The sequence below is a fragment of the Dipodomys spectabilis genome, unplaced genomic scaffold (genome assembly GCF_019054845.1).
Source record: "Dipodomys spectabilis isolate Male_0828 unplaced genomic scaffold, ASM1905484v1 ptg000273l, whole genome shotgun sequence".
NCBI classification, from domain to species: domain Eukaryota; kingdom Metazoa; phylum Chordata; class Mammalia; order Rodentia; family Heteromyidae; genus Dipodomys; species Dipodomys spectabilis.
In genome coordinates, this window is record NW_024870950.1 from 4573311 (window position 1) to 4596773 (window position 23463).

At 43.2% G+C, this 23463-nt stretch overlaps 1 protein-coding gene, 1 long non-coding RNA gene and 1 pseudogene across 7 annotated transcripts in view; 2 read left to right on the top strand and 1 right to left on the bottom strand.

The window, feature by feature from the left end:
- Positions 1-305: 305 nt before the first annotated feature.
- Positions 306-23339, top strand: LOC122126087. Of its 5 annotated transcripts, none has more exons than XR_006150858.1 (5): positions 306-1819; positions 3001-3077; positions 8792-8977; positions 9317-9785; positions 23307-23339. It is a non-coding gene; the product is annotated as an uncharacterized LOC122126087 (long non-coding RNA). The 5 variants fall into 5 exon arrangements; XR_006150855.1 differs by lacking the exon at positions 23307-23339 and adding an exon at positions 10609-10692; XR_006150856.1 differs by lacking the exon at positions 23307-23339 and adding an exon at positions 10609-10692 and having other exon boundaries at positions 8855-8977.
- Pdpr (pyruvate dehydrogenase phosphatase regulatory subunit) overlaps positions 3983-23463 on the bottom strand; it is a 35481-nt gene continuing 16000 nt past the window's right edge. For both annotated transcript variants that reach the window (XM_042700637.1, XM_042700636.1), the window contains exons 10-18: positions 17775-17899; positions 16315-16470; positions 15798-15931; positions 14964-15112; positions 14347-14459; positions 11758-11852; positions 10761-10850; positions 7570-7752; positions 3983-5165 (exon numbers count right to left, since the gene is read on the bottom strand). In XM_042700637.1, the coding sequence (XP_042556571.1) occupies positions 4761-5165; positions 7570-7752; positions 10761-10850; positions 11758-11852; positions 14347-14459; positions 14964-15112; positions 15798-15931; positions 16315-16470; positions 17775-17899 (1450 nt within the window). In that variant the 3' untranslated portion in view covers positions 3983-4760. The remainder of the gene's footprint in view (positions 5166-7569; positions 7753-10760; positions 10851-11757; positions 11853-14346; positions 14460-14963; positions 15113-15797; positions 15932-16314; positions 16471-17774; positions 17900-23463) is intronic.
- Positions 6312-6412, top strand: LOC122126280 (annotated as a pseudogene).

Genomic DNA, 23463 nt, shown 5'->3' on the forward strand with positions numbered 1-23463 from the left:
AAGCCCAGTGACTAAATCTCTACCCAAGAGCTCAGTATAGTGAAAGAGCAATGGTTCTCCTTTGTTCAGCTTCCGTGTGAATGTGGCATCGCACAGACATGGTTGTGGGTTGTGTCAGAGCTTACTGTGAGTCAGAGGCTGGTGTCTAGTGGCTGCAGCAGGAGAAAGGGAGGCACTCACTCTCCAGCCAGACCAACATTTTGGAATCAGGTGTAAATGGCTACCTGTCCAGTGTTTGCTTACCCTCTGTGACAGCAAACAGATCACTGCAGATGAAGGCAGGACATGTCACAAGCATGTGCGGCAAAAGAAAATGTCTTTTTATTTACACACAATACATGAAGAAAATCCCAAATAAGACCCAGCTGGCCAGAAATACAGTGCACATTCCACATCCAGAGGGCAGAAATGCTCAGTCACTCTGTGTACTCTAAAGCACCCAGGCTCTAGAGAAGGGGTCCTACTTACTAAGAATGCCCTCAGTGCCACATACTAGCTGCAAAGAACACACGGGAGCTGGGAGAAACTATATACACTTCAAATACAAATAACCAGTTACAGGACTTTATAATAATTACAGTGGCATTTTTGTACATCCCATGAGTTGAGCAGAGAGAGTGTAAAGTGTGAGCTGGAAAACCCTTCAGTGAAATGAAGGAGCTGCAGATCTTTCTGTCCTGCACCCCTTCTTTGCTGAGGAAGAAGAGGTTCTGGAAGGTGATGGGAACCCACAGGCTGATAGAATAAGAAAAGTTCCCATCTCCATCCACTTGACATTCTGGAGTGTAAGGCACTAGAACTGGGCTTGGAGAGGTTCTCCGGTTCCTGATATGCAAAGGAAAACTTGGTGAATATGCTAAAAATACCCTCCCCTCTTGTAGTTTCTGCCCTTCATGACCAGAAAACAAGGCAGAGATGTTTGCAAAGGATTAAAAATGGGTGCATCAAAATATGAGGAAATGGCTAGTGAAGAAATGAGTAATTCTTTGAGATGCAGTTTGCCTTTTTAGAGGTCAAGCATCCTATCATACAGGGAGTAGTGCTTATGTATAATGGACAAAAACATACAAAAATAGTCCATTCTTATGAAAAACAGTACACTGGAAGTGATAAGGAACTGTAGCAGCAAGCCCCATACTGGCATGAATATGGGAACTTTCAACTCAGCACCTTGGAGTCCAAAAATGGTGGTGGGGGGGGGGGGGGTAGTGCTGCCATGCTGCCCAACAGAGCCATGGCTTACCACTTCTGACAGCCAGAGGCCATGGTTAGAGCTCAAACATCCTGTACCCTTTCTACTCACATGCTTCTGAATCTGTGTGCCTGAAGATGAACCTTCTTTATCTGTAAGAAAAATGTACCTGTGATGTGTTGATAAATTATATATCAACATTCCTGAGGGGTATGTTGGGAGTGTGATTCAGAAACTATAGTGGCAGAAGGATACAATTCAGTGTTAGCCACTTTTCAGTTAAGCAGAGCTCTTACATACTACAGAGGAGCCTTGTTGACTACCTGTCCAAGAAGCAACAGATGAAATGAACCTCACCCTTCCAACAAGTGATACCACTGCTGTACTCTGGGACACAGAATCACAGGGCTAGTATTAAGATTGCTAGCCTAGAACATTCTTTGCTATCTGTTACAGGTCCTCCGAGGATGAAGATGCATTCAAATGCCAACAGATGTATCCATAATCTAGAGGATAAACAGAGCTAAAAAATCTCTTCAATGAGGCAGAGCACACTTAGAAGCTCCTGACACTCATTTCCGTACTGCCACTGCTACCCACAGGATGGAAGAGGAAGGAGGCCAATGAGTGAGTACATGCCAAAGCAAGGCAGTAATACTACTATGAGCGCTGAAAATCCTTCGTTTTAGTTATGCTGTTAGAAACAGGAAATGATGCAGGAAAGCAGGTAGTGCATAACAGGTAATAGCCCAAGGTAGGGTAGCACACCTTATGATAAAAGCTCACCTGAAGTGGGTGTACCCCATTGCTGCAGAAATGGGCTCTTTGTAGTCAAAGCAAAGCTGATGTTTGAGCACTAGGCTTAACAATACGCATGTCCCATGTTTGGTGATGCAGAGGCCCCTAACAGTAATTGTCCAGTTGTCTTTTACCACTTAAGATGCTTATAACACCAAGTGGACAAAGCAGTTTTACTTCGAAAGTTTTTTTTTTTTGCCAGTCCTGGGGCTTGAACTTAGGACCTGGGCACTGTCCCTGAGCTGCTTTTGCTCAAGGCTAGCACTCTACCACGAGCCACAGCACCACTTCCAGCCTTTTCTGTTTATGTGGTACTGAGGACTCAAACCCAGGGTTTTATGCATGCTAGGCAAGCACTCTACCACTTACCACTAAGCCACATTCCCAACCCCTGGAAGTCTATTTAAAACACGCATGTCACACTAAATGTACAAAATAAAACCAGACTTATAGTAAGGTTGAATGAGCCATGAGAGTATTTAAAGGGCATTTAATAAATAAGTGATGGCCAAGAAGATTAATACCTTCCTTGCCAGAGTCCAGGGACGATGACCCTAACTTATGGAAGAGGTGTTTACAAGCCCAGTCTTAAGGGCTCACTGCACCAGAAATGCAAGCACTATTGGCTCACGGGAAGACCGACATCAGCAACGGGAGGCCAGGGCTTCTAGCACTACTTCAATAAAAAGTTACCGCATGATTCTGGACATAGCTCTCCTACTCAGAAAGTCAGCTAATTAATAAAATAGTGATTAGACATTAACAAGTGCAAAAAAATAAGAGAATCCAAATCCATATTGAACAGTATTTGGGGGTGGGTGGGATGAGGCTGGGAGGAGGGCAGGACTAGGGTTTAAACCAGAGCTTTGGGCTCACTAGACAGATACTCTACCACTTGTTACACCCTAGCCCTCCAGATTGAAGACTGTGTGGGAATGACACCCCCCAATTTTAACAGATGGCTTTTGTTCAAGCATTTTTCTAATTGAATTCCAAATATTCATTTATAGGGAGGACTGGAATGGTGCGAGCACAGTTGACAGAACACGAATGTCTTGAGCACTGGTACCTGCTTCCATCTTCACAGGTCAGTGGGCTCCTTGCTAGACTTTGGCCATGGGCTCATCCCTGCTCTCCTTTGTAGCTGCTGTTTTCCTTGTTTGGCTTCTAGGGAGATTAGCTGAAGGTGTTATCTAGGAGCAGCACCTTCAGCTAGTTTAAAAACACATTTGCTCCAAAATACAAAGGCTCCCTGAACAGAATTCTAATTACATGTTCCTTTAAGTCAACTAGAAGTCCACCCACTCAACCCTCCAAAAAATGTGGACAGTCAGTAATCAGGTGGGCGTGGTCTAGCTGGAGAAATGAGATGTAGAAGGAGCTAGTGTGAGTGGGTTACATATCCCACAGAAATATCAGAAGGCAAACACCTCAGAATCTTAAGCTACTCTAGTCTTTAATATACTTACATAACACAACTAATGCTATCAAGATACCAAGACAACAAAGGTAACAGCTGAGCTAAATTTTCCAATAGCAGCTTGGTTATACTTTCAAAAATCTGGATTAGGTGAGTTTGTACACAAGTGTTGTAGTTGGACAGCACAATCGGTGAAAAATCTAAGTTTCACCTTCAGAAAACATACTTCTTAAAAGTGTGCAGAGTACCTTTGGGGTACCCCAAGTCATTTTCCATTCCAAAGGATTTAGAAAGGTGACTAGATGGGAATCAATGGAGAAGATTCATCAGTCTAGCCTTGTCACTTAAGACTTATCTTACTCAGAATTCTCATTGGACCAGCTCTCAGTGGTCATCTCTGTATGGTTTTGTTCCTGGCCAGAAGATGATGTAAATCTCAGAATCCCACCTGACTTTCACCTCTTTCCTCTAAAGAGAGAGAAGAATGTATATTGAGCCTGTGGACTGGCTGCCACAGGGCCGAAGTGAGGCTGAAAGTCCTTTGAAGAGGGAAATCAAGATGAGATGCTAACTTTTGAGTATTTTAAAGGAACACAGCACTGTTTTAATAGTCGGAAACTTGGCATTGGTGGTGGCATACTTTCTGAGGTTAGACCATTTCTGCTGGGTAAAGCAACACAAAAGGCAACTTTTTTTCCTCAATGCTGACCTAATTGTTTCCTCATCTACAAAACATAACCTCATTACAGATATTAGCAAGACTTGAAGAAAATTATAGGCAGGTTGCCCTGGCCCAGATGTTTAAGAATGAGGACGCTGTCAGGTTAACTGCGTGCCTCTGCCACAGACACACCTCTGTGGTGCCTCTCATCAGTGAGGTAGGTGACCATCCTTTGCTAAAGGCATCAAGAGCCAGCCCTTAAGGTACAGTGGAACAGAAGGATCTGCCTAACTAAAAGGCACAAGCTGTTCCAGTGGCTTCCTTAAACACAGTGAGTAGTTCCACCACAATTAACAGGTCACTAGAAGTTTAAGGAAATGAATTTACTCTAAGGCCTGTGTAATACCAACCTGCCTTGCTTTGTAATAGTGCATTTAAAATCGGTCTTAACACAATACCACAAGCAAGTGGAGCTTGCCTCTGTCCTGTATATCAGATACACTTCTTGCCACCCTGGGAATCTGAGCAGGAAGAACCCAGATAGTATTACTAGGGACAACAGCAAGTGAAAGTAGAAGTTTAAAACCAGGCCAGGTTCACAATTACATCAAGAAGCGAAGGGAGGCAAAAGTTACTTCAGAAAGGACAGGTAAGGAGTGGGGATAAGGTAGGAAGAGAATGCCCTGTCATTATTTCCCATGCAAGTCACTCCGCTCCATGTCATCCTTTCGGCGCTTGTGGGTGAAGAGGGAGGGGACAGGGTAGAGCTTGGCCTTGGCCTGGAACCGGTTTCCTGCTATATCAATTTCATACTCTCCCCGGTTAATGAAGTCTGCTGTCACTACTTGCTCTTCCCCACTGTCTTCAGAAAAATTGTGCACAAAGCCCAGGCACACATGGCGCTCCAGGGTGTAGCTGTAGGCACTGCTGGTGGTCTTGCCAACATACTGCCCATTCCGGTAAATGGGCTCTCCCCACCATGGCCAGAGGTCCAGGTCTGTGTCATGGTCATCCAGGATGAACATAGTAAGCCGCTTATATACCCCATTCTGCTTCTGGTGCAGAAGGGCATCCCGACCAATGAAATCCATGTCCTAGGAAAGAAAGGAAACACTGAGCTACCTGTCTATACTCCCTGATGATTAGAATGTGAAGCAGCGTATTAGACATCCTGGTGGTACTATAGTGGAATGCAGCATGTTTCCGAGACAGTTTTCCCTAGGTGATGGATGAGTATACTCAGAAGACAAGATTTAAAAAGGCAGGGCTGAGAAGATGTCTCAGTGGTAGAGTGCTTGCCTTGCTTGCATGAGGCCCTGGGTTCAATTCTTCAGCACCACATAAGCAAAAAAAAAAAAAAAAAGCCGGAAGTGGCACTGTGACTCAAGTGGTAGAGCGCTAGCTAAAGAGCTGAGGGACAGCTTTCAGGCCCCATGACCTCCAAACCGCCCCCCGCCCAAAAAAAAAAAGATTTAAAAAGTTTATTTGTACTGCTTGAACTCAGGGCCTGGTGCTGTCTCAGCTTTTGTGCACAAGGCTAGTACTTACTTGTGCCCCAGTGCCATTAGTTGGAGATAAGAATCCCACGTGCCTGGGTGGCTTTGAACTGCAATTCTTAGATCTCAGCATCATCCTGGGTATCTAGGATTACAGGGATGAGCTACCAGTACTAGTCAAGAAAAATGATTAAATGTTTATAGTGCTTAACAGTATCTCTGAAGAGAGAAAGAATAGATCAATTTATGTTTTTTCCCAAAGTTAGTTACTACTGTTATCAGAAAAAAATTACATGTAATTGCTTTTAAAAAAAAAACTATAAAGTATCCTAGCTACTCAGGAGGCTGAGATCTGAGGATCACAGTTCAAAGCCAGCTTGGGCAGGAAAGTCCACGAGACTCTCATTTCCAATAAACCACCAGAAAACTGGAAGTGACACTATGGCTCAAGTGACGGAGCATTAGCCTTGAGCTGAAGAGCTGAGGGATAGCACCCAAGTGCAGAGTTCAAGCTCCACAACCAAAAAAAAAAAAAAATCAAACCCAAAACCTGTAAAGCCAGGTACTGGTGGCTCACGCCTGTAATCCTAGCAACTCTTATCTCCAATAAAGTATTCAGAAAAAGCTGGAAGTGGAGCTGTGGCTCAAGTGGTAGAGTATTAACCTTGAGAATGAGATGCTCAGGACAGAACCAGGACATGAGTTCAAGCCCCAGGACTGCAAAAAAAAAAAAAAAAAATAGTAGTGCTAGGTTCAGCAGCACATTTACTAAAATTGAAACAATTCAGAGATTAGCATGGTCCCCGATAGAGGACACACAAATCTGTGAAGTGTTCCATACTTTATAAAACAAAGCTGTAGGCAGGTTATAGTGGCTCACACCTGTAATCCTGGCTACTCAAAAAGGTAAAGATTGTGGTCCATACTTTTCTGGTTAATGTGAGACCCTATTTAAAACACTTGCACTATGCTGGATGCTGATGGCTCACACCTGTAGTCCTACCTACTCAGTAGGCTGAGATCTGAGGATCATGGTTTGAAACCAGTTCAGGCAGAAAAGCCTGTGAGACTCTTACTCCCAATTAAACATCCACAAGCCAGAAATGGAGTGTAAGTTCAAGCGAAGCACTAGCATTGAACGAAAAAGTTCAGGAACAGTACTCAGACCCCAGGTTCAAGACTGAAGAGTACTGGTACCAAAAAAAAATTTAAAAAGTGTTGCTTATGACAAAAGGGACAGCAACTGGGTGGACTTGATTCTTCTGAACTACGCTATCTAAAAAATCATCTATTGCTTAAGTTAGACAGCTGATAACTAATGTGTGGTTTTGGGGTTTTTTTGGTCAGTCGTGGGCTTGAACTCTGGGCCTAGGCCAAGTCCCTCAGCTCTTCAGCTCAAAGTGAGTGCTCTACCACTTGAGCCACAGCTACGGTTTTCTAGTGGTTTATTGGAGATAAGAGTCTCAAGGACTTTCCTGCCCCGGCTGGCTTTGAACTGTGATCCTCAGATCTCAGTCCCCAGGTAGTTAGGATTACAGGCCGTGAGCCCACCGAGCCTGGATGTGTGTGGCATTTTAAAGTCAGCATAATCAACTCATAAAAAAACTTTCCCCAAGCCGGGCACTGGTGGCTCACGCCTGTAATCCTAGCTACTCAGGAAGCTGAGATCTGAGGATCCAATTCAAAGCCAGCCAGGGCAAGGAAAGTCTATAAGACGCTTATCTCCAATAAACCACTAGAAAAACCAGAAGTGGCTCTGTGGCTCAAGAGGTAGAGTGCTTGCCTTGAGCTGAAGAGCTGAGGGACACCGACCAAAAAAAAAAAAAGAAACTTTCCCCAAAGCACTTAGTCTCTAAAGGGCAAATCACACAAACATTATTTGCATATTCCATTTCTCCTGATGTACCTTCTATCAGTTTCCCTACATGTCAGCAATTCTTCTCTGAGATCTCACAGTATCACCGAACTGAGTGACAGAGTGGAGTCTGGATAAACACTGTACCTTGTCTAATTTCACCCGAGATTCTCCTCCACATTCCAGGGGTGTAGTGAGGGTATTTAGATCCTGGCCCCAGAAGGCAAAAAACTTCTCAATTCGGAGACTTCGAAGAGCATAGTACCCAGCATTCCGGATTCCGTATTTTTGCCCAACACTCATCACTTCATTGTACACATGAAGTGCATACTGTTAAAAGGGGAAAAGTTAGAAGCCTTTCAAATCAGAGCTCATATGGAATATATAACATTACTAACGTAGACAAAGGAAAGATTGTACACAACTCCCAGATATCTCATTTTTTTGTTGGTCATGGGGCTTGATCATGAAGCCTGGAAACTATCCCTGAGCTTTTAGGCCCACTTTCGGTTTTCTAGTGATTAACTGGAGATAAGTGTCTCACGGACTTTCCTGCCCTGGCTGGCTTTGAACCGCAATATTATATGTTGGGCTTCTGTATTACAGCTCATTCTTTTTTTTTTCCTTTTGTTGGTCATGGGGCTTGAACTCTGGGCTTGGGCGCTGTCCCTCAGCTCTTCAGTTCAAGGCAAGCGCTCTACCACTTGAGCTACAGCACCACTTCAGGTTTTCTGGTGGTTTATTGGAGATAGGAGTCTCACGGTTTTTCCTGCCCGGGCTGGCTTTGAACCATGATCCTCAGATCTCAGCCTCCTGAGTAGCTAGGATTACAGATGTGAGCCACCAGCGCCCAGCTACAACTCATTCCTAATAAACCATAGGGCTAGAAATTGTTCTTATTATAGTGGTGACCCCACCATCTTACTTAGTTTTGCACTCTTGTTCCAATCTCAACTTTCACTCTTACCCCATCTACTTGACCAACATGTGAAAACCCGGACTGTTAAGTATATATGCACGTTTACTATTTCACATAATTATATAGCTTTTTTTTTTTTTTTTTTTTTTGGTCGGGCCTGGGGTCTGGGTGCTGTTCCTCAGCTCTTCAGCTCTAGGCTAGCTAGCGCTCTACCACTTGAGTCACAGTGCCACTTCTGGCTTTTTCTGCTTATGTGGTGCTGAGGAATCAAACCCAGAGCCTCAGGCATGCAAGGCAAGCACTCTACCACTGAGCCACCTTCCCAGTCCCATAGATAGCATTTTTTAAGAACCCAGAATCAGTGGAGACAGGAAAGCACAGCTTAACTGTGTCTCATTATGCAGCTGTCTCTCTTATGGATGTGTGTATATCTCCTTTTCTTGATTACAGAAACATGTAAGCATCAGTAAGTGAACAAAAGTTTACCCAAATTCAGTTTCTTCTATTGACTAGATGAAGAGGCTATTCTGGACACTTGAAAACAGAATGAGAGACAGCCAGGATAGAAGACTATGGAAATGGGAAGATCAGATACAGACCTGCTGAGAAGACAGCAGGAAGCCTGGACTGACAAGGGTAGGGTAGGCCCACCCACTGAGTGAGCCCCATCAGCTGAGGGTTACTTGGGAGATTTGAGGTAGCCAAGTCTGTTTCCCAGATGATTGCCCAGTGTACCTGCCACGTATGCTAGGTAGGAGAGAGAGCTCTGAGCCTCACATCCAGCAGGCTGCTATATTTCTCCTGCCTTCCTACCACAGGGTTTTTTCTGTAAGTGCCGAAATCACTAAGACCAGCCAGCAGCATGCTGGAGCCCCTTGATTACAGTATCAAATCATTTTCTTTTCTATGGTTTTTTGTGGGATAGTTGACTTTAATTGACTTTAATCTATTTGATTTGTTTTAGTGTTACTGCAGTGACAGCAGAGTTTTTCTCCTCTGAGGTACTGGTGATTAAGTCCTTGTGAGAAAAAACTACAGACCTCCAAATAAAACTGAAAGAAAAAAGCTTTCCCAACAGATGGCAAATTAAAACTTAAGGTAACATATCAACTTCAAGAACTCGCAACTCTTTAATAACTGAATCCAGACACATTGAACAGAATGAAATTGCAAAGAATTCAGAAGTCTTGAAAAGTCTTGTTTTGAAAATGATCAGTAATCTCAAGAAAATTTAAATGAACAAAATGAATTAAGGTAAAACCTGGACATAAGCATCAAGAACTTGGATGAAAATTTCAACTTGGGAAAAATAGTAATATAAGAACATCCAAAGCTTAATAAATCAAAATATTCCAAGGAAAACATCAAGTAGACCAGGTTGCACAAAGACTATGAAGTACTGACACTAGGAGAGAAGAGTTGTTACACTCAGATGACAAAAAAGGTGGGTGGCTCTTGCCTATAAGCCGTGTTACTTGGGAGGCTGAAAGTAAGATTATACCTCAAGGCCAATCCGGCCAAAAAAGTTCACAAGATTCTGTTTGGACACAAAAAGATAGGCTTAGAAGCATACATAGGAGGATCAGAAGCAGGATCAGAAGCATACATAGGAGGATCAAAGTTCAGGCTGGCCCAGACATAAAGACCCTATCTCAAAACAACCAGAGCAAAAAAGGCTACAGACATGGTTTAAGTAAGTTCAAACCCTAGGACTGCCCCCCCCCCCCACAAAAAAAAGATTGTCAGAAAATACAATTAGAAATCAATATGAGGGGTAGAAATACATGAAGGCTGAATAATGCACTCTGGATGAAGAAACCAAAGGTAATTTAAAGTTCTTAGAATTACAGCTGCCAGAGTGACAATAGAGGCCTTGAGTTCAAACTCCAGTACCACCACACACACAAAAAACTATTAGAATCAAATAAAAACAATTTACCATAACGTCCAGAGTAGATAGAACAAAGGCAATTCTTTATTTTTTTGGTCAGTTGTGGGGCTTGTAAAAGCACCTGTAATCCTAGATACTCAGGAGGATTAGATCTGAGATTGTGGCTCAAAGCCCACCGTGCAGAAAAGTCCCTATGAGACTCAATCACCAATTAATCACTCAAAATAACAAGTGGTGCTGTGGCTCAAGAGGGAAAGCACGCACTAGCCTTGAGCACAAAGACACTCAGGGACAGCTGAAGAGCTGAGGGACAGTGCCTAGGCCCTGAGTTCAAGCCCCATGACAGACAAAAGTTTTTTTGTTTTTTTTTTAACAGTTCAAGATGGTGAAATTCCTTCCTGTAGCTTATCTCAATTCTCAAGGCCCAGTCATACACAACTCTCCAAATCTGCAGGTGCTCATAAGCTTTGAGTCGCCACCCCCCTGCTCCCATCCCAGTGGCCCTGGAAAGGAAGATGGAGCTCTTACCTCTATGGGGATATAAAGCATGAATCCTGGCTCTCCTGTGTGAGTCATGCTCATTACCCGGATCCCATTTGCATAGCCAACACTCATCTCCTGTAGACACACAGAAAGTCACAGATACTGATCAAGGGAATAAAGAAACTTCTCATTAGCCCTGTACTCTTCACTTAACTCTTAAGGGAAATATATGTCACCACTTCCAATGTTTGGCCAAACAAATGGTAAAAAGTACTAGCAGTCATTTAGTTGGGGGTATCTGGAGCAATGAGGGCAAGTTTCTTCTGAGGGACACTGCAGACAATCTGGATGCCTGCTACCCTGACAACAGAGATCCATCTTCTAATTTCCAAACATTGTAGCAGCTCCAGTTGAGGCCACTGTCTTAGTCACTGCTGAGCAGCTGAGGGAAGGAAAGTAGCTTCAAACAACACTGAAACCACCATGACAGGTAGTAATGGCTAATGTGGAGCTTCCTGTTGCTTTCCCTGCTTTAGGGAAGAGAGAACAATTTATAGATGGATCTCAACTTTGGTTTGTACTTCAAAGAGCCTCCATCAGTAATTATTTGGAAACAGCTATTACAGGTTGCCAAATGTTTTCTTGTTTAGACCGCTAATAGCTCTAATACTCCTGAAAAGTATTTCATGATCATTGCTTTGATTCAGCTACAATTTGTGTCAGCTATTGCTGCCACTTACAGAAATTTTTGAATTGTTTGAAATACAGTCATATCATTTCTCCCCTAAAGACAAGTATTAAACAGAAGTTAATCTGAAAGAAAAAGCAAAGCTAGGGGAGGAAATAGGTCCTATTCCTTTAAATCTACTGTTACAAAAACCAACAGATGAACAGATCTGGCTTTCAAAGAAGATAGCCTAATAAAATTTGAAAGGTGAAAAATAATCTACCCTGTCCTTTTGCTTGCTTAAAAAAAGGAGCACTGTAAGATGTTAGTGCTCCCACTATGAAAAGAAACATTCTCTGCCAAATTAATACTCACCTTGCAAAAGAGAGTTGGGAAGTGGTCTGGAGTCATAGGTGCGTAGGACAACTCAGATAACACATCCACAGCTCGAGGGCCAATCAGATTGAGGGCTACAGGGAAAAGCACAAAGAGGTGCCTAGCCTGTCTAGGTGAACAACTAAGCCAATGAGAAGTATGTTCTAGAGTTGCTCACCTATGGTCAGCCGTGGGTAATGAGACCACACTATCCCTTTGCTTAGCTTATCTAAGGATGCAACACAGTCACTCTGATCATGGTATGAATACCTCTGCTGACAGGCCTGTCAAATGCAACTACTGACTGCTGGTGTGAAAAGCTGAGTAGTATGTTTCTTCACCCTGGTTCATTAGAAGGCAATGTTTTTTCTTTTTTTTTTTTTTAAATTTTATTTTATTGTGAAGCTACTATACAGAGGGTTACAGTTACATGAGTGAGGTAATGAGTACACTTCCTCTTGAACATTGGGTGACAAGACCAACTCTTGGCCAATGAGATGCTTCCAGGACTGGCCATGGACCGTTTCCATTCTCTTTCTCTTCCTAATGTGACCACATGATGGAAATGGCACCAGTCTCAAACCCCGAAAAGTTATTTACGTCCACCGCCCTGGACTCCTATCTAGAGTATCTAGAGTAGTAGCTTATAATTATACATCAAGTGCCTTAGTACAGGCAGAACACAACTTTTGCTCAATAAGATTCTGTAGTTTTCTGGACACTAGTGGCTTACACTTGTAATCCTAATAACTCAGCAGGCTAAGATCTGGGGATCTTGGTATGAAGCCAGTATGGACAGGAAAGTTTCTGAGGCTTTTCCCCCCCAATCGTAGGGCTTGAACTCAGGGCCTGGGCGCTATCTCTCAGCTTTTTTGCACACGGCATTCTACCACTTTGAGCCACAGCTCAATTTCCTATTTTTTAGGTGTTTAATTGGAAAAAAAAGTCTCAGACTTTCCTGCCCAGGCTGGCTTTGAATCATGATTTTCAGATCTCAGCCTCCTGAGTAGCTAGGATTACAGGTGCCCGGTTCCATGAGACTTATCTCCAACTAACTTCCAAAAAAAGTTGGAAGTACAGGTGTGGCTCAAGTAATAGAGCCCTAGCCTTGAGTGGAAAAAGTTAGGCCCGGAATTCAAGCCCTAGTATGACACAAAAAACTAAAAAGTTTTGTAGTTTGCCAGTGAAGTTAATTACTATTCATGAAAACAGACTGAAGGCCTGAGAATCAACACCGGAGGAAAGGAGCAGGTACCATGTGAGGAGGAAGAGAGGTTAAGTCTCAGTGGGTGGTGTAAGTAGGGCCGCTGGGTGCCGGTGGCTCATACCTGTAATCCTAACTACTTAGGAGGCTGAGATCTGAGAATCAAGGTTCATAGCCAGATCAGGCAGAAAAAGTCCTTGAGACTCTTATCTCAATTAAACCACCAGAAAACTGGAAGTGGCATTGTGGCTCTAGTGAGAGCGTTAGCCTTGAGCTGAAGAGCTGAGGGACAGCACCCAGGCCCAGAATTCAAGCCCCACAACCAACAAAAAAAAAAGTAGGGCCACAGGCTGGGAATATGGCCTAGTGGTACTTGCCTAGCATACATAAAGCCCTGGATTCGATTCCTCAGTACCACATAAATAGAAAAGGCTGGAAGTGGCACTGTGACTCAAGTGGTAGAATGCTAGGCTTTAGCAAAAGAAGTTCAGGGTGCCAGGCACCGGAGGCTCATGCCTGTAATCCTAGCTACTCAGAAGGCTGAGATCTGAGGATTGTGGTTCAAAGCCAGCCCAGGGCAGAAAAGTCCATGAGACTCTTATCTCCAATTATCCACCAAAAAACTGGAAGTAGTGCTGTGGCTCAAGTGGTAGAGTGCTTGCTTTGAGCCGAAGAGCTCAAAGACAGTGCCCAGGCCCAAAGTTCAAGCCCCATGACTGACAAAAAATTTTAAGGCTGGGTGCTTGCAGCTCATACCTGTATTCCAGCCACTCAAAAGAGGTTGAGGGGGCTAGGAAGGTGGCTCAGTGGTAGAGCGCTTGCCTTGCATGCATGAGGCCCTGGGTTCGATTCCTCAGCACCACATAAGCAAAAAGAAAAAAGCCAGAAGTGGCGCTGTGGCTCAAGTGGTAGAGCACTAGCCTTGAGCTGAAGAGCTGAGGAACAGCACCCAGGCCCAGAGTTCAGGCCCCACGACTGGACCCAAAAAAAAAGAGGTTGAGATCTAAGGATCGTGGTTCAGAGTTAGCCCAGGCAGGAAAAATCTATAAGCCTCTTACCTCCAATTAGCCATCAAAAAATGACATAGAGCTCTGGCTCTAGTAGTAGAACATTAACTTTGAGCAAAAGAGCTCAAAGATAGTGCCTAGACACTGACTTGAAGCCCAAGGACTGGCACACAAAAAAGTATTTGTACCCTCCCATACTAGCTGAAGGCATATAGTAATAAATTAAAACTGAAGCACTAGTTTCACAATTAAAAAGCAACCAAAAAGCCTCTTTACAAACACGTTCATTTTTTTTAAGCCAAAAAAGGCAAGTGTAGAAAACAAGTGTTTATCTGCTAGTCTTTTCTAACTTGGGCTGACCCCAGACAGCCCCTTTACCAGTGTATTTCCAGGTGACATCCTCTAACAGCAGGTTGCTGTCTTTTGGCATGTATTTCTTAAGCCAGGACCAACAGTGGACTTGCTGATCAGTTGGAGAGATCATGAAGAAACTAGAAGAGAGATCCCAAAATAAAACCAGGTAACAGGAAAGAATCAGGAAGCAATCAGGCACTAAACTAATTTCAAAGCTCACTGAAAATACTGGGATATCTCAACTTTTTGGAGGATCAACACCACTGTTCTAGGATTTACCATATAATGACAAAACATAATTCTGGCTTCCTATTAGTGCCAAGAAATTATACAGATCTATAAAATAGGGAATCCTCTCCCTGTAGGAAAGCTTCTATACTAAATTTGACATAATCTATTGGATTTCTTACTCTCATAAGAGCTCCACTGATTTCTTTTAGAGGCTGCTAATAAGCTGTCCAATAAGTCTAGGAGAGCTGTCTAGTAAGTCAGTCCTTGGGATAACTGACCTAGAAAAGTACAATAGGTGCTCTCACAGGATCACTAGGGACATGGTTCAAGGAGTATAAAGCTTGGCAAGCCTTTAGTTCAATCCCCAGTAACAACAAAAAAAGACTTCAGAAAATAGTAGCTGATCTCACCTGCGCTTGTTCAAGCGTGCAATGCTGCAGTCATTTTCATACCCTCCACCCTCATTAAGCATGCCAGTATGCACGATGTGGCCCACAGGTACATCCAGGTCATTGGAAAACAGGAACTGTAGAATTTCTAATGCCTGATCTCCAGTGGACTGTAAGAAATGAAGCAAGGACAAGGAACCTAAGAGCCTAGCCGTTGCACCTAGCTGAGAAAAGCAAATGTGCCCACACTCATGTGACAGTATTTACAGATTTACTTCCTATAAAAACTCTAACCACAAAGCTCATAGAACTCATAACTGTTATAGACCACGATAGACAATTTGCCCCATGAAAGTTAGAATGTGTTTGTGATTTTAACTAAGTGTCACTATCCCACAATACTGTGAAATTTGGGAAATTATGTAATCACTTAATCACAATAAAGAATTTGAAACAAAAACCAAACTCTAATCAAGCACCAGGTGCCTGTAATCCTAGCTACCCAGGAAGGTGAGATCTGAGGGTTGGTTCTAAGCCAGCCTGGGTAGGAATTAGCCAGAAGTAGAGTGCTAGCTAGCCTTGAACAAAACACTCAGAGATAATGCCTAGACCCTGAGTCATGCCCCAGGATAGCCTCCACAAAAGGAGAGCAGAGAGAGAAAAACTAAGAGAAAGCTATCAGTTCTTAACAATAGTAACTTCAAAGAAAAAAAACAGACTTGAGCTAAAATTTCAGAAAATGTGAGAATACAGGTGAAACACGCCAGGTTCCTATGGAATGTTTTGAAATGAATTAAAAACAGGAGGCATTCTATTTATATACAGTTTTCCAATCTGTTGGTTCAAAATACTTACTGTTATCTCAAACTTGGTGAAAGAAGACATGTCGATGACACACACAGCTTCCTTACAACACTTGACTTCAGATTCCACAATGTCAAACCAATCTGGCTTGTAGAAAGTCTTGCTCTGCTCTAATGCAAGGAGGTCTACCAAAATGGTGGAAAGAAAAGAGATGCTGAGAACTCTGCTTATACAGGTTGGTATAGTCTAGACAATTTGTATTATCCTTCCAGGAACAATTTGTACTGTTCTTCTAGTTATATGCATTTACACGTTTTATTATAGTTTAAAATGAACAAGAGAGGGCTGGGAAGGTGGCTCAGTGGTAGAGCGCTTGCCTTGCATGCATGAGGCCCTGGGTTCGATTCCTCAGCACCACATAAGCAGAAAAAAGCCGGAAGTGGCCCTGTGGCTCAAGTGGTAGAGTGCTAGCCTTGAGCTGAAGAGCTGAGGGACAGGCCCAGGCCCAGAGTTCAGGCCCCACAACCGGACCCAAAAGAAAAAAAAGAACAAGAGAGCAACTTCTTACCTTTGTCAGGTGGAACAAAGTATTTGGGCCTCTCAAATCCATGTTTCTCCATCCATCTGGCTCCTTGTGCATCCAGCCGGTCATAGAGTGGAGATGTACGTAACTGCCTGCCGGTCTGGAAGTCCCAACGGGGAACCTTCAGATCATACATCAGAGCTAGAACAGAAACAGTATGCCAATGCCCAGTTCATGGATTCAAGAATTGTGTATCCATATTGATCCACTAGCCTCTGAGGCCATTACTACTCAAGAAAACATATTTGCTTAAATTTCCCAACTATTACCCAGTGTAACCAGCCTGCTCCTATAGACAGGAGAGTGCTGTTAAAAGCTGGCACTTTTTTTAAAAGCTAATGAGCTATTCATAATTTCTATTTCCAACTAGTAGGCAAAAACAATGAAAGAAATATCATAGTTCTAGACTTTGCTCAACTCCAAAGCAAGGTTATACCAAAACAGGACCCAAGTGACGACAAAATATTAAAAAAAAAAAAAAAAAGGCTCGGCCTGGTGGCTCATACTTGTCATCCTAGCTACTCAGCAGGCTGAAATCTGAACTGCAGTTCAAAGCCAGCCCAGGCAGAGAAGTCCCCATATGACTTATCTCCAATTAACCACTTAAAAACTGGAAGTGGTGCTTTAGCTCAAGGTGGTAAGGCACTAGTCTTGAGCAAAAGGAGCTCAGGGACAGTGCTCAGCCCGAGTTCAAACTCCACAACAGACCAAATAAAATTTTTTAAAAAAAAACAAGGGGGGCTGGGCAGAAAGCACCGAGGGCCTGAGTTCAAGATACCAGGACACACAGAAAGATCACTCAGAAGTAGAGCTGTAGCTCCAGTAATAGAATATTATCTGTGAGCCAAAGAAGCTCAGTGACAGTGCCCCAGCATCAGCACCGAAAAAAAGACACATCTGAAACACCAAGAATTCTTTGGCAAATCCTCTGTCTTTTAAAGAAAACAATTGGGGGCTGGGAAGGTGGCTCAGTGGTAGAGTGCTTGCCTTGCATGCCTGAGGCCCTGGGTTTGATTCCTCAGCACCACATAAACAGAAAAGGTCAGAAATGGCGCTGTGGCTCAAGTGGTAGAGTGCTTGCCTTGAACCGAAAAGCTGAGGGACAGCTCTGAGCCCAGGCCCAGAGTTCAGGCTCCACAACTGACCAAAAAATAAATAAAACAATGATCTTTAAAGCCAAAATGGGTAGTGACAATGCATTCAAAAGTTGCTAGCTACCACCTGTATCCTAACATTCCTGTTCCTAGAAGTAAACAAGGTACAATATACTAAAAATGTTCCCTATGTATCACATGGGCCTCTTACTCAGACCTAAAATAGACACACATTAGAAGCCCAACTCAAAGCAGTATTCAAGAACTAAGGAAAAACGTGCGCCTCTAACTTATAAAATAGCCACTGGAAAGATTAACCAGCTACAGAGAATCGGGATAAAGCTTACTCACGCATGACTTCCATTACCCGATGGCGCAGAAAGGTACGGCTGCTCTGGAGGGCTCCAAAACGTTTCAAGTCCAATTCCCAGACATTTTCTGAGGGATAGCCATCTACCATCCATTCAGCAAGGTACCTGTTTAGATGGAGACAGAAAGCTGTTGGGCCTCAGACTGATACATAAGTAGTTACAATATACAAAGATCAAGTACCAAGGGAAATGAAAGATTCCTGTGTTGTAACAGACAGCTGAGCAATGCTGGTCAATTTCCTTATTAACCTTTCTAGAATACGCAAACATGGATCCAAGTACTGTCTCATAGAATCACCATAAGGATATTATTTAAGGTATATTAAGCCATATCAATGAAGACATACTAGTAAAACATGTACAAATATATTCTAAATTATATAGCCAATAGTCTACTTTTCTCTGTAACATGGTTACCTGGGGTAATTATATGGTTATCTAGCCACATACCTTAAGTGTTTTTTGGTAACTTTGTTGTTGTTCTTGGTCATGGGGCTTGAACTCTGGGTCTAGAGGCTGTCCCTCAGCTCTACAGCTCAAGGCAAGCTCTCTACCACTTGAACCACAGCTCCATTTCTAATTTTCTGGTGGTTAATTGGAGATAAGAGTCTCTCAGACTTTCCTGCCCAGGCTGGCTTTGAACCGTGATCCTCAGATCTCAGCCTCCTGAGAAGCTAGGATTATAGGCGTGAGCCACTGGTGCCTGGTTTTTGTTTTTTTTTTTTGGTAGCTCTTACAACAACTATATTTTGGAGCCACAAAATACTTTGACCACCCCCCCTTGAGCAAGAAATTTGGACTACACAGGTCTACTTACATATGCATTTCTGTCCAAGATATGAGACAGTTTGAAAACAAAATCTAACAGATGAACTAGCCTAAAACGTTGGAAACATTCAGAAAAAGTAGCCAGGTTTCAGTGGCTAATACCTATAATCTCAGTTACTCAGGAGGTTGAGATCTGAAGGTTAAGATGCTAAGCCAGCCTAGGCAGACAAATCCAAGAGACTTACTGCCAGTTAGCAAAAAGCTGAAAGGTTCAAGTGCTAAAGTGCAGTCATGAGTGAAAAAGCCAAGCAAGAGCCTTGAATTCAAGCCCCTAGCAGAAAAAGAAAAAAAGGTATGCCAAGAACACATAAAATACATATAATATTGTTGTACCATTTACTGCCAAATATGTAATACCTATTATCAAAATTTAATGTGATACATAGACATGGTACCATTTCAGTTTAAAAAAATGTAAATGTGGGCTGGGAATGTGGCTCAGTGGTAGAGCGCTTGCCTTGCATGCCTGAGGCCCTGGGTTCAATTCCTCAGCACCACATAAGCAAAAAGAAAAAAGCCGGAAGTGGCGCTGTGGCTCAAGTGGTAGAGTGCTAGCCTTGAGCTGAAGAGCTGAGGGACAGCGCCCAGGCTCAAGAGCTCAGACCCCACGACCGGAACCAAAAAAAAAAGAAAAAAGAAAAATGTAAATGTAAATATGCAGTATTAAACCATAAATGTAGAAAATGAACTGTAGTACATACTGTGCTCTAGAAACCTCCTGTTGCTATAGGGCTAAGCTCTGGAGTTCTGAGCTCCCGTCATAAGGGGGTGCTGCTCTTTCTTCCAAGAGTAGTTCATGTCCTTCTGTAAGAAGTGATCTGTACTTCTCAAGTATTTTTCACTGAATGGCATAAATATACTATATAGCATAAATATGACAGACTATGTGTCATTGAGTATGCTACTAAGAATGCTGTTGATAAGTGACTAGCTATTCACAGTAAGTTCTGGGAAAATCTAAAGTTATACTTGGAGCTCCATCTACAAAAGTGTAGAGGCCGGAAGTGGCGCTTGGCTCACGCGGTAGAGCACTCGCCTTGAGCTGAAGAGCGCAGGGACAGCGCCCAAGCCCAGAGTTCAAGCCCCACAACCGACCAAAAATAAAAATAAAACTTCTTTTAAAAAAAAAAGTGTAGGGGATTGGGTGGGGGGGTGGGGAGAGGCTAGGAAGGGATGTGAAGGGTAAACAAAGGAGGAGGCTGCAATGCTTGATAAGAAATGTACTCATTATCTTGCCCATGTAATTGTAACCCCTCTGTACAGTATGTTCACAAAAAATTAAAATTAAAAAAAAAGTGTAAAGGCCAGGTGTCAGTGGTTTACACCTATAATCCTACTCAGTAGGATGAGACTGAGAATCGTGGTTCAAAGCCAGCCTGGGTGGGACAGTCCGTGAGACTCTTATCTCCAATTAACTACCAGAAAGCCGGAAGTAGAGCTGTGGCTCAAGTGGTAGAGAGCTCGCCTTGAGTTGAAGAGCTGAAGGACAGCACCCAGACCCAGAGTTCAAGCCACAACCAAAGGGGGGGGGGGGGAAAAAGGGCTGGGAAGGTATCTCAGTGGTAGAGTGCTTGCCTTGCATCCATGAGGCCCTGGGTTCGATTCCTCAACACCACATAAGCAGAAAAAGCTGGAAGTGGAGCTATGGCTCAAGTGGTAGAACGCTAGCCTTGAGCTGAAGAGCTCAAAAGACAGCTTAGAGAGAAGGGCAATGATGAACATAAAGAGAATTTGAGTTTGTAGACTGCCATCCTAGTGACTCAGGAGGCAGGGATCAGAGGATCATGGTTCAAGGTTAGCCCAGGCATAAAAAGCTCCAGGGACTCCATTTCAACCAATGTCTAGACATAGTGGTACATGCTTGTTAATCCCAGCTATAGGGGAAGCACAAGTCTGGGTGCAGTAGTACAACCTGTCATCCCCAGTTACAGGGGAAGCACAAACAAGAGGATCACAACCCAGGCAACTTGAGTATAAAGCAAGATCCTACCTCGAAAATAAGCAATGTAAAAAGGGGCTACCAGTGCAACTCCTACAATACTATCAAAAGGTCCAGTGCAATCCCCAGTACTGGAAAAAAAAAAAAAAAACCAAGGAGGTAAGATACTCTTTTTGCTCATGACAGTGTGGGGTTTTTTGTTGCTGTTGTTCATGGCTGGTGCTCTACCAGTTGAGCCGTAACTCTAGTCTCTTTTTTGCTGGTTAATTGAAGTCTTGCAGACTTTTCTGCCCAGGCTAGCTCTGAACCATAATCCTCATAATTGTGCCCACTGAGTAGCTAGGATTACAAGCATGGGCCACCAGTGCCCAACTCAAAATACGGTTAAAGGTTTTTAAATTGTTTCATGGTGGCTGGAGATTTAGTTCAATGTAAGAGTGCTTGCCTAGAAGTACAAGGCCTCAGCACCAAAATTATCTTTAAGAGTTTAAGGTTTTTTGGGGAGGTGGTTGTTTTGTTTTTGCCAGTTCTGGGGCTTGAACTCAGGGCTTGAGTACTGTCCCTGAGCTTCTTTTGCTCAAGGCTAGCACTCTCACTTGAGCCACAGCTCCACTTCCAGCATTTTCTGTCTTATGTGGTACTGAGGAATCAAACCCAGGACTTCATGCATGCTACGCAAGCACTGACCATTAAGCCACATTCCCAGCCCCAAGAGTTTAAGGCATTTTTAATAGCTTCATATTTTACGAAATACCAGTGTCTCATGCCTATAATCCTAGCTACTCAGGAGGCTGAGATCAAGAGGATTTTGGTATAATGCTAGGCCAAGCAGAAGAGTCCACAAGATTCCATCCATCTCCAGCAAAACAAACAAACAAAAAAAAACAGGCTACAGGTTAAGGCCCAATTGGTAGAACACCACCCAAATAAGCAAGCAAACTCCAGTACCAAAAAAAGAAAAAAAGTTTAACTTTTTATCAAAGTTTACAACTTCATTTCCTCTTCCCAAAAGTCAGCAATTCCAAGAACCTTTTATTTTTTTTTAATGTATTTTTAATTTAATTTTATTGTAAAGATGTTGTACAGAGGAGTTACAGGAACATGAGTAAAGCAATGAGTATCTTTCTCATCGAGCATTCTTTTTTTTTTTTTCTGGTTATGTGGTGCTGAGGAATCGAACCCAGGGCCTCATGTGTGCAAGGCAAGCGCTCTACCACTGAGCCACCTTCCCAGCCCCCAAGAACCTTTTAATAAAGTCTTAATAATTAAAGAAAAAAATTATAGCCCGTACTGGTGGCTCAGCCATCAGTAATCCTAGGAACTCAGGAAACAAATCTGAGAACCAAAGCCAACCCAGACAGGAAAGTTTATAGACTCTTCAATTTGTCACCAAAAAACCAGAAGAGGAGCTGTGGCTCCAGCGAAAAAGCTAAGGCCAAGTTTGAGCCCCAATACTATAACACACACACATACATCATGGACAGTTGTTCAACAGCACAGGAGAGTTGGCAACCCTAAATCTTAAATTGTTCAAGGGTCAACTATACACATAAAAATTACTATTAACAAGCCAGGTTCACACCTGAATTCCTAGCTACTCAGGAAGCTGAGATCTGAGGATCATGGTTCAAAGCCAGCCCAGGCAGGAAAGTCTGTGAGACTCATCTCCAATAAATCACCAGAGAATCAGAAGTGGTGCTCTGGCTCAAGTGGTAGAGCGCTTGCCTTGAGCTGAAGAGCTAAGGGACAGCACTCAGGCTGAGTTCAAGCCGCACAACAAGAACAAAAAAAGATTACTATTAACTATTTCTTTACATGTGTGTTTCAGTGGCAATAAGTACACTCAACTGTTATATAACCCTCATCACTATCCATCTCCAGAACTCTCGCCATCTACTGAAATTTTCTTTTTTTTTTTTTTTTTGGGGGGGGGGGTCCGGTCGTGGGGCCTGAACTCTGGGCCTGGGCGCTGTCCCTCAGCTCTTCAGCCAAGGCTAGCACTCTACCACTTGAGCCACAGCGCCACTTCCGGCTTTTTTCTTTTTGCTTATGTGGTGCTGAGGAATCAAACCCAGGGCCTCAGGCATGCAAGGCAAGCGCTCTACCACTGAGCCACCTTCCCAGCCCCTACTGAAAATTTCTATCTGTTCAATAGTAACACCTCCGCAGACCCCACTTTCAACCCATACAACCACTGCAGTACTTTGTGTTGGGTTTTGTTTGTTTTTTGGTATCAGTGCTGGGGCTTGAACTCAGGGCCCTTAGCTTTTTTGCTCAAGGCTTCCATTCTACCACTAGAAGCACAGCTGTGTGTGTGTGTGTGTGTGTTCTACCACTAGAAGCACAGCTGTGTGTGTGTGTGTTCTACCACTAGAAGCACAGCTGTGTGTGTGTGTGTTCTACCACTAGAAGCACAGCTGTGTGTGTGTGTGTGTTCTTCTGATCTCAGCCTCCAGAGTGGCTAAGATTACAGGTGTGAACCACCAGCATCCAACTATGTTTCCTTTTGTTGTTTTGTTTAACAGCTGGTGCTCTACCACTTGAGATACACTTCCAGTACCATGTGCCTGTTTTAGAAATTCATAAAAGCATTATCAGATAGCAGTTGTATCCTTTTGTGGCTGATTCTTTTTTTTTGGCTGATCAATTTTTATTACTAATTTTAACTAAAAATCTTATTACCTAGCTTAACCACCTGATCTTACTCATCATACTTGACGACTTACTTTTTTTTTTATCTCCTAGGCCCTATCCTTCAGCTCTTCAGCTCAAGGCTACTGCTCTACCACATGAGTCACAGTGCCACTTCCGGGCTTTTCTGTTCATGTGGTGCTGAGGAATCAAACCCAGGGCCTCATGCATGCAAGGCAAGCACTCTACCACTGAGCCACCTTCCCAGCCC